This window comes from Sphaeramia orbicularis, chromosome 11, assembly GCF_902148855.1.
Source record: "Sphaeramia orbicularis chromosome 11, fSphaOr1.1, whole genome shotgun sequence".
NCBI lineage: Eukaryota > Metazoa > Chordata > Actinopteri > Kurtiformes > Apogonidae > Sphaeramia > Sphaeramia orbicularis.
The window spans coordinates 47,541,277-47,552,578 of record NC_043967.1 but is presented as its reverse complement, the minus strand read 5'-3'; the positions used below and the strand labels follow the sequence as shown (position 1 = coordinate 47,552,578).

General features: G+C 35.6%; 1 protein-coding gene across 1 annotated transcript; it reads right to left on the bottom strand.

Moving 5' to 3' along the window:
* Nucleotides 1-151: 151 nt before the first annotated feature.
* On the bottom strand, nucleotides 152-9,824 carry LOC115428172 (zona pellucida sperm-binding protein 4-like). Its single transcript, XM_030147018.1, has 12 exons — nucleotides 9,689-9,824; nucleotides 8,154-8,384; nucleotides 7,942-8,045; nucleotides 6,546-6,740; nucleotides 6,328-6,427; nucleotides 3,921-4,090; nucleotides 2,005-2,102; nucleotides 1,761-1,903; nucleotides 1,449-1,626; nucleotides 1,210-1,345; nucleotides 275-349; nucleotides 152-199 (listed from the first exon to the last, which is right to left on the bottom strand). Exons 1-12 carry the CDS (start codon nucleotides 9,822-9,824, stop codon nucleotides 152-154), a joined length of 1,614 nt encoding a protein of 537 aa, XP_030002878.1.
* Between the last annotated feature and the right edge of the window lie 1,478 nt (nucleotides 9,825-11,302).

The window sequence follows — 11,302 nt, the reverse complement described above, 5'->3', positions numbered from 1 at the left end:
TTGTCCTCATCGATTTCACCAAAAATAAGCCACAACATGATCATAATAGTCTAATGATGAAGGATTTGCTCTTTAAACACTGGATAATTTGCATGTTTAATAGAAAACTATCAACCCCTGATCATATACAATAAAATGTTTTATTTAGGAGTTAGTTTTTCAATGTGTCTTTAGGTGGAAGTCCTCGCGACTGTGGTGACTGGGGGGGGAAGAAAGACATTGTTTAGACATTAGAACCATTGTGATAGTATATTTGCAGAGCTTGGAACCTCACCTTTCCATCAAAGCAATGCTGTTGGCATGTCTTTTCTGAAGACCAGCAAACCTCTGAAGAGCACATGAAGTAGATCTGCAAGAATGAGGTTAATGAGAAAAATCCAGACATTACGTTTTAGCTAAGAGAAGACATTGTGGGTCAGTGCTTCCACTACAAATGTCATGCATCCCACTGAACCACTCTGCTGATGTGGGCAGTCAGTGAATTAACTAAACCTTTGTTTTGCTGGTAAATATGATCCATTCTGTCCAACATTCATCAGACTTCAGCATAAATCAGTGTGTTGAGGTGGCCAGGGCATTTACAATACAGCCAACACTCCTTTTACTTAAAGCAGGGGTGTCTGGGTCAGACCAGTAAAATACTATTATAATAACCACTCCAAATGTTTCTTCTGTTTTAGTGAAAAAAGTAAAATTACAACAAGTATACATTTACAAACTATCCTTTCACAAAAATGTTAATAACCTGAACACATTCAAACTTGAAATGTCTTAAGAGAAGTGCAATTTTAACAATAATGTGCCTGTTACTAAATGTTTTGTGCATTTGTACTTTGTGTTCTGTAAATTTAATGCACATGTGCAAATCACAAGATGAGGCATAATGTCAAAATTTTACTTAAAGCATACTTTGGAGATGTAAACATTTTCATAATGTAATTTTACTTTTCTTACTGTTATGTCCCTGGTTGTGCCCAGTTGAGACTATACTGGACTGTATATGGCCCCAAATATAAAATTAGTTTGATCCTGTTGACCTAGAGATTTAATATTTTTGCACCATCCTGTTCATCCACAATCAGTAGTGCTGACTTCTTAATTTGTGCACAGTGATATTTGTTTAAAAAACAAAAAAACAATTTGTTCACATTATCCAAATTCAGCTTCTGATCTTTAGTAGAATTTGTCATGCTCGTGGCCTTCACTCACTTCTTCATTAAGGTACTTGTTTGTTTTTGTATCCATAAACTGGAAAGTCTTGACCTTAAACCGCCTGATGTACTGATTGTTGGGAGAGTCATTTACTGGAAGGATGGAGACATCTGGGTCATGGGGGTTGGTACACCTAAATGGAAAATGGTAAAGTTACAGGTAACAGGGCAAGAACAGGTTTTACAGTTAACTTGAACATACAAGCATCTGGTTCATACTGAAGAGGCTGTTCCTACCCTTCATAAATGAGCACCAAAGCATTTCTTGCAGAGCGAGGGTAAGCGATGCAGTAGTTGATGAGGAGTACTGCATATGGTTTTGGAGACTGCAAACGTAGCTCTAGATAGACTGGTTTACCAAGGAGGTGTTGCAGAGGCTGATGGTAGGTGGGGTAGTAAGACGAATACGTCTCATCTGTTACAAAGGAAAGGTTTGGATTGCCATCAAGTAACTTTAACCATTTTCTCAAATCATTAGTAATAAAAAATAGTTGCTGCTCTAATCAGGACGTTCAATTAGAGGTCTAGAAATATGTACAAATACCCAACCTTTGGCCATCCTCAACACAACTCCATGTAGGCCTTTGGCGAAGATAGTCGTCGGCAGATCAATGGGCGATGTCTTCACCATGTAGGAAACACTGACCAGAGACTGGTCTTGAGATTTACTGTAGCGGCATTCAATCAAGAACCTACACAAAGCATTGGTTAACTAAGAGTCAAAAGCTGGAAACGGGCACAACACCAACACCTCAAACTGAAGATGAGTTTGAGAAGATGTACAGCTTCTAACCTTAATGGATCAGTTCTTGAAATCACGCCGTACTTTAGGTTCCAGGCTTGAACAAGAGTTTGCACTTCAGCCAAGTAGATCTGTGTCTCATCAACAGTCTGCCAGACAAAGTCACATTGCCTTCAATTTCATCTTTTGCTTAAAATGCTGAGTAATTTTACCTCCATGTACCTCCCAGTACTTTATTACCTCCACCAGGAGGTATTGTGATCACTTTGCTTTGTGTGTTTGTTTGCATGTTTGTTTGTTTGTTAGTTAGCAACTTTACGGGAAAACTATTCCAACCATCTTTACCAAATTGTACCTACAGATAGGCCTAGGCCCTGGGGCCAACCCATTAAATTTTGGGCCAAGTAGGCCAAAGTTCAAGGTCACAGCAAGGTCACAAAAGGTCTCCAAGGTCTACAATTTTCCTATCTCTCATCATTGAGCAATTTTCGAAAATTCATAAAAAATTCGAAACGACTCCGATTAGCCTCCAATTTGATCCACCTGTAGCTTATAACAATATCTTGTATCTGGCACAAAATTGTCCACATCCACTGTGGAATGTGGACTCTGTGGACATTTCAATTTAACTTTGAAAATCCCATTTACCACACATTTTTCATTATAACTCAACAAATAGATTGGAATTTAATATAATTTGACATACACATGACTGGTACCAAACTTCAACTTTTTCTGCTGTATGGAACAACCTTGAAACTGTTCAATTTAAAAAGAAATAGTCGATCCACACATGCACACCATTCAGGGTGCTTGGTGGAGGTTTGCATTCTCTGAACACTTGTTATTTTTCTGATACAGTACTCTATTTTACAAGTGTGTATTTGTGTCTGTCTGTGCAATAACTGTTTTTATGTTCTGTTTGTCTTTGTTCATATCTTTTTTAACTCCGTGACTCAGGGAAACACACAAGAATTCCAATGTACCTATACTGCGATGTATCTGTGCAAATGGCAAATAAAGTCCATTCCATTTTATTTAACCACATTGGTCTCATTTAGATGAGGGTCTCTTTTTCAAGGAGACCTGGCCGAAACAGCAGTGATAGTCACATAAGTAATGAGCATGTTGAGAGACACACACACACACACACACACACACACACACACACACAGTAATTCCAAATATAACAATGTATGTCATGAAAAAGCTATATTTTCAAATGTTTAAACCTTATTGGCTCAAAACCTTTATTACATCACTGGCAAATTATTGTGTTATTGGATATAGACCATTTAAAATTGCCAAAGTTATTACTTTATTGGCAGCTATTACATTATTGGTGGCTAGATGACGTGTAAAAAAGGTGTGATATATACACATCTGCATTGTACCTATGGCAGGAGCATGACAAATTTTTCCCCTCAAAGTTGTTTTAATAGTTTAATGACCAAAAGTAGGGTCAAATTTATGCATGTTAAAAAAAAAACAACATTCCCACATCACCAACTGACACATTATGCCACATCATTAATTGTAAGTTTATATCCTCCTGAGACCCAGCAATGCATTTGTGTCCTCTGTGGTGAACAAGAGTTTCACAGCTTTACTTGAAGAAAAAAAAACAAAACAAAACAAAAAAACAGTCCGCTGAAAAGAACATTACATTTAAAAAAAATAAAAAATGTCTATGAAAAAACTGTTGCATCATTTATCAATTAATTAAGGCAATTATTTAATGTAAAATGCCAAAAGTATTTACTTACTGGGTCTCAGGAGGATATGAGCACTCAACTGTACAACTCTGCATTGTAACAAAGACAGTTATAGCACACACATTTTGAACTACTTAAAATATGGCTGCAAAGTGAGGATGTTCTATGTTAAAAGCCTGTTTCCTTGACTCCTCTCACTACACCTTCAGAACTGAAGTGTAGATAGTGTGGTGTACGTCAGCCTCTACTTACATAAACATGGACTCCACATTCTGTCACTTTGAACTTGAAAAGGGCGACCTTGTCAGTAACAATGACTGGTTTACAGTTGGTTCCAGGAATGATCAGTTTTCTGGGGTCGACAGGGATGGATGCAGAGTCACAGGAAATACGGAAGATGAATTGTTTATCTGGAGTACACCCTGTGGGAAGAAGAATCGAAATCTAATGGTTCAGGTATATTCATTTTACTGCTGCTTCTTTGTGCTGCTCCCTGTCCAGTGAAAACCAAGAATCTTCAGATGTATTGATTTGGAGGAAATATACTAAAAGATAAAGTGTTCCTTTAAGGGTTAGGAGGAGCCTGTTTACATGCACACCAATACGCTGATCATGGAGTTATCAGATTATTCAAGTGATCATGTAAACAGGATAATCTGATATGCTTCATCAAATAACAGTAATCTGATTATGAGAACTTGCATTAACACACTTTGATTTCTCTCCAATACTCCAATGTCTTCCTGTATGTATAGCCTACAGGTTAATCTGATTTATTTTGTTCTTTTATGTTGGCACATGTGTAAACACTTAAAACTGTAGAAAATGGAATTTGCATTGTCAAACGTAAGCGGATGACAATAACAGGAAGTTTAAGTTTACTATCACTATCTACGTACATACTCTGAAAGAAATCCAATAATGGACTGGAGCGTCTAAACCAGGGTTTTTGATTATTGCATTTCTTAAGTGCATGCAAACGCATCACATCTGGTTTGTACAATTATCCGATTACTCCCAGGTACTGGAATTTTATGGTCATGTAAACAGGCTCCATGTTAAATAAACTCTTTAGTAAGTGTTAAATCTACATTAGGACATGAAACCACATACCATGTAGTTGATGACTAAACATCTTAATGAGGGATTTTTATTTTATCATTAAGCTCAGGCTTTTTTGACTGTAGATTCTTACTTTCTATATTTTTGGGACAGTCATTCAGCTTTTTAGTTATTTTTTCTTAAGTCATATTCCATATTTGTGCAACATGAACATCTCTCGCCATTAATGTTTATCCCTTAAAACAGGGGTGTCAAATTCACTTTAGTACAGGGGCCACATTCAGCTAAATTTGGTCTGAAGTGGGCTGAACCAGTAAAATAATAACATAATTATATATAAATAATGTCAACTCCAAAATTTTCTCTGTTTTAGAGTGAAAAAAGTAAAAACAATGAAAATGTATACATCTACAAACTATCCTTTCAAACAATGTGAATAACATGAGAAAACTGAAAAAATAAGTGTAATTTTAAGAATATTCTGTCTCAGTTTATCATTTATAACTTACAGTGGATCACAGTGGATCTACAAATACACCAAACATTCAGTAACAGGCAGAATATTGTTAAAATTGTACTTACTTTTCTCAAGACATTTCAGGTTGTTCATATTTGTTCAGGTTACTCAAGTTTTTTGTGAAATTATATTTTGTTTTAGTGTAGAAACATGAAAATATTTACATTTACAAAGAGAGAAATTTGGATTTGTGAGTGTTTATAGATTATTATGATACTATTTTACTGAATCCTGCCCACTTGAGATTGAATTGGTCTGAATGTGGAACCTGACCTAAAAGGATTGTTAATATCTTAGTGTAATTTTTGCATTTCTCAAATTCATCCCAAGGGCTGGACTGGACCCTTCGGAGGGCCAGATTTGGCCCCTAGGCCGCATGTTTGACACCTGTGCCTTAAAAACTCTTCCATTTACTGAAAAATGCATCAAAGCTGAAAACAGACCTGTTTAAGATTCTGAAAAGTTGACTTGAGAGAAATAACACTGCAAAAGTCCATTAGGTTTGTATTTTGATAATGTTAGAATAACCACAAATACGCATCTCTCAGTCTCTGTATCAGTGTCTGCAACAAGAATATACAGGAAATAGGTAAATGGTATAAGTGTTAAGAAAAACTGGGGCATTCTGAAGGAAACTTGGTGTAATCTGGGACCAAAATATTTCCAAAAAATTCCAGTTCATTCAAGACATCAAATGTGCTAAATCAAAATTAGCATCACGCCAAATATAAACTTTCACCTGTAGAAATTTTTTTGTCTTGATTTGTGTTTTAATAATGAGCACATATTTCCTGCTTTTTTTACTTTTTGTCTTGTGAGAAATACATATTAAAAAGATGCATCCTCATGCAAACCTGCAGAAGCAAAGCTAAAGGAAGCCAAAGAATGTTTTCACAGCAGCAGTAAAATGACTCAAAATCATTCTGGATAATAAAACACTGACCTCTTTACTGCACAACTACTTTTATTTTTTTATCCTTTAAGCAGATGATATGCAATTAAGAAGTGAAGGATCTGAATATTTTAGCCAATGTAGAAATGGCATTGACATATTTACACCATCTCCATCCAAAGCCTTACCATCCACGGGATAAAAACAGGAGGATGTAGACGAACATACGCAGCATCCCCTCTTCCGACATTCTGAAGGTGATATGTTCCAGTTGCCACAGGTCAGCCGCTCCAACATGGGAACATCACAATCTGAAACAAGACCTTATGTTATTTCTGAACACTAAATTAATCCTCAGACAATGAATTTTCTGTTACCTGCATCCCTTACTTTGTGCTGTTTGTACCCTGATGGGTTCTATTACAGGGGTTGGTTTAAGGCCCTTTGAATCGAGCACAGATTTTCCACCTGAGCGAGGGTCTATTCCACGACCACCCTCCACGTCGATAATTTCTTCACATAATACGGTAAGAATTTGATGCTCGCCTTTCTCACCAGGATACCAAAACTCCAAGGTGTAGTTGTCAGTGTCACCATCACTCTGAAACAATTTACACATTTGTTCTCAGCCATGATGTTCTTATTAGAAGAATGAATCAAGAATTAAGAGATTTGAGACATTTCTTACATTACGCTAGAATCCAGATTATAGTGTCTAGTACAACATCATTTAGTTATAGTTTATCATACAAATAAATGCAAATAATGATTTCTCTCATTTTATAACACCATTTTTGCCTAACAGTGCAATATTCATTCATTAATACTAAACATTAGACTTAGATTATTAGTCGCAGATAGGTTGTTTTACAAACTTAGATTTACTTTTCTCAGTAAAAGTTTATTTCAATTTCATCCTGACACGTTCTTATTTATAGCTCATCTTGAATATATAGATAGATTGACTTAATCTGCAGGAACAGAATACTCCACAACCTAAAATAGTGGCAGAAATTTGTTCCATATTTGCTCTCAACTGGAATTACTACTTTGATGAAAGAAAAAGACAGAAAAAAAACAACAACCGTACACCTAAAATCATTCAGTTTTTTGACAGGTAGCACTCTACATATATTCAACATCTGATTAATTTGATTAGAAATGTATTACTTTTACTTGTTTCTCAGTTAAATAGTTTTTGATGAAGTAAAAAAAATAGAACTGATGCATGATCTATTCTAATACCAATACTGAATTCTGTTATTTGCATTTTGGCTGATACTGAGGTTTATAACATGCATCACTGTATGGAAGACACTGGGATCGTGTGATGTTTAAAGCAAAATCAAACTGACTTCTACAATGTAAAATAATGCAATAAACACATTTGCTACATTAATTTAACAATCATTTCACTGCATCTTGGTAAAAGTATGTTAAGTAGTATATGTATAAGTATGTTAAGTAATAGTATGTTTTTGACAATGAAAATTCAAACAATAAAATCATGTAATAAACAAGCCTCTGAATGGATCTGCTCGTCACTGAATCCTTATCATTGACCAGTTAATCTGCTTTTTCCTGGTAGAAACGTTCAACATTTAGGAGGAATATAGAAGAGTTCCACTTCTGTTTGACATTTAGGTCGACAGATACTCATTGAAATGCAGTGGCTTCAATATTCAAGTACCTCAAGATCAGGAGGTAGAGGCAATTATCCACTCAGATTCAATTTTAGCAGACATTTTGGTGATATGACATGACACTAAGATGAGAGTACAGTAACTTTTCAGTAAACGTACTTGCTTTGTCACATTACATCCAGTGAAGGGTATGAAAATTTGCTCATTATGAAGTTTCATATCACACTGTAATTGAGCTTCTTTGTCAGGTTTCCAGTCTGACCCTGCAAAGAGAAAGGAAACCTAAGCAAGTTGGCAACAGGATTTAAGCTGAAGAACTCCAGTGAACCAGTGTCATCACGTTACTTATTCATATTTTAAACTACATGTACCGTCTGGTAAAGTGATTTCAAAGCCATCGTCGGTGCAGTTGACAGTGACCTCGGGGTCCTGACTGAAGGCCCTTGGAGGGATCAAAAAGTCGTCAGAATCATCTTCAGCTGAAGGATCGAAGTCCAAAGAGACGCCTGTGGCAGTCTCTTCAAATTCAGGGATTTTAACTTCAGAAATTATATCGTCATAATCATCATAATCACCGAGGTCATCAGGTTCACCAGTGTCACCTGCAACAGAGGAGTTAAAATCTTTACTGTTATCTAGAACGATTTAGATCAACTTTGATTAAGTGAAATGACCCAGAAGTGCTTCCTTTAGTACAGTGGTTCCCAACCTATTTTGGCTCATGACCCCATTTTAACGTCGCAAATTTCTGGCGACCCCAGACATTCAAAACTGAGACGTTTTTTTTCTAAAATTAATTTGTTTTTGATTATGTAATAGTTTGCTATACTATGTTGCAAATAAATGTTAATTTTAGACTACATTTAGTCTATATAATGTATATTATTATGGGCAGAGGCAGAAAAACCAGGTGTAGATTACTGCACAAAGTGAGAATTTTATTTTCCTTGGTCAGGATATGTACAGTCAGTTCAGCTTGGATTTCCAAGGCTGACAATTAATACTGAACAAACAAGAACTCAAACTATGAATTATGAAAGAGCTGCAGCATCTGAAACCAACCACAATGAACATTTGACAGATAAACAGTACCACAGTGCTTCAGTTTCAGCTTCACAGTTTGTCATGTCTTTTATATATTGTGATTGTTTCTCTCAACTCACCATATATTTTTTATTAGTAAGTTGCTTTTTTTTTTTTTTTAATCAATTATTAGAAATTTCAGGCAACCCCATTTGAATTCCAGGTGACCCCAAGGTTGAAAAACAATGCTTTAGTGTCTGGGATTTAGGCTATAGGAATGTATTTATTAGTAAGTTTAGTTAAACAACAAGTGGAGGTATAAATAAGTAAATAAATAAAAACATTTTTAGGTCTATATTGTAGGTGTAGCATCAGAAATATTGACTTTCTTCAAAAGAACTTGACTCACATTGACAAAGATTGATGGATTAAATTAGATACAGTTTTTAATGGCAATGGAGACCTTGCAAAATCAAAGATCACTTAATGCCCCAGACGTCATGGTAGTTATGAAATTAAAGATATCCCAGTTTATTTGGGTAGCTGCTCTTCTTTAACGGTATGAAAAAATGGAGCAAATTAATACATCTAGAGAGGGAGACAACCTGGAGAAAAGACTGAGGTGCATTTACTAAACCACTTAAACAATACAACCAGGGTTTGTTAGACTTCACTGTACTGTACCCTTAACTTAAAGAAGCACATTTGAGGATGTAATGGTCATTTAGGTTAAATTTACAGAAATACTGAGATTTATTATTATTATTATTATTATTATTATTATTATTATCATCATCAATGAGCCAAGAACAAATCCAAAACACATTTCATCTCAGATTTGTTTGCATTTAGAGCCCAGTGTTGTGTTGTTGACGGTGTTTACCTCCAGTTAAACCCAGTCTATCATCGTAAAACTCAGGTTGGTCCTCCGTGATGATCTCCCAACCCTCCTGGCCTGAAACCAGCAGCAGTAGAGTCCAGATGAGGACCACCAGAACCTCGACCCTGTTCCAAACCATGCCGGACACCGGATCAGATGGACAGGTGAACTGGGTTCATGTAGGAGGAGGAGCTGATTGGAGGCACCTGGTGGAGGCTGATGACAGCACCTGGAACAAACTGGATCCTGAGCTGAATAAAGAGACTGTGAGCAGTGATTATGACATAAAAAGAGTAGCTGTAGTTACTTCATTCCATATAGGGCGTCAGCACTGAGAGGTATGATTGGAACAGACGCATCATTTCTATAATTATTACCAAACGTCTGGTCTGGAATATATATATATTTTTTAAAGATTTACTTGCATTTGCATACATTAAAACAGGTTTATTTTGTATGCGATAATATTTTTAACATGAAACATTGCATTCCTATTAATTTCTTCATCATTAAAATAACAAATTTTGAAAATATACTCCATACTTTATATATTTCTCCAAATTACACAAATTTAATGTAGATCTTAATTTCTAAATGATATTTGACAAAAAATCTGCGGCAAATCTGATATTTATTTACTTGAGGGAACTGAAAATAAATATTTATAATTTAGAGAAATTAAGTAAAGACACACTCAGTCTTTTCTTAAGTCTTTAAAGTTCTTCATTTGGTCCAGAATTCCGAACCAAATTTAGTTTATTTAGTCAATCCAACATCACACCTTCACATCTCTTTACTGTCTTCCAATCAAATAGAAATGATCAGAATTAATTACAAAGATCTTACTGATTATTTATATAATGTTTTGTTTGGCATGAGCCGGCCTCACCATACAACCTCAATTCTAACACACTTTGTAAAATAAAAATAATTTTCCACTTTGCCTCGAGTTTAAAATGGGGAAGGGAACCTGGCGGCATTTCCAGACCATGGTCCCATATAGATTCTTCTGTACATGATAGAGCTTTAACCTGTACTTGAGAATGACACAATGAACTGTGTTCACAGACAGTGGTTTCTTTAAGTGGTCCTGAGCCCATGCAATGATTTCCATGACAGAATTTAATGCAGCCCTGCCTGAGAATCTGAAGATCACATGCATCCAATATAGATTTTCAGCCTTGTGCCATGTACGCAGAGATCTAAATTGTCTGAATATTTTAATTATAGCATGTACTGTAGACAATGAGATATTCAGTCTTCATAATTTTTCATTGAGGAACATTATTCTGAAATTATCCTACAATCTGAAGCTGCAGTATTTACTCCTGGCAGATAACTTCTCTAAGATGTTCTTCTTATACACCAGTCATGTTACTGACCTGTTGATTATTAACCCAGTTAGCTGTAAAATGTTCCTCCATCTGTTTATTTTTTAGTGTCACTTATATTTCCAGACTTTTCTTGTTCCTTTCCCAACTTTTTGTGTTGCTGTTATCAAATTCAAAAGGTTTGTTCCTTTACTGCTCTAAATAGTTACTTTCTCCAGTTTTACATTATATTTTCCCTGGGCATTAAAGGGGTCATATCTTGCTAAACCCACTTTTATTAGTCATT

Coding starts and splice junctions, on each gene's coding strand:
- LOC115428172 (XM_030147018.1), bottom strand. CDS start 9,824: ATGGTTTGGAACAGGGTCGAGGTTCTGGTGGTCCTCATCTGGACTCTA. Junction 4,091..6,327: donor CTGTTTTTATCCCGTGGATG/GTAAGGCTTTGG, acceptor TTCTTCCCACAG/GGTGTACTCCAGATAAACAA. Junction 2,103..3,920: donor AATGTGGAGTCCATGTTTAT/GTAAGTAGAGGC, acceptor TTTGTCTGGCAG/ACTGTTGATGAGACACAGAT.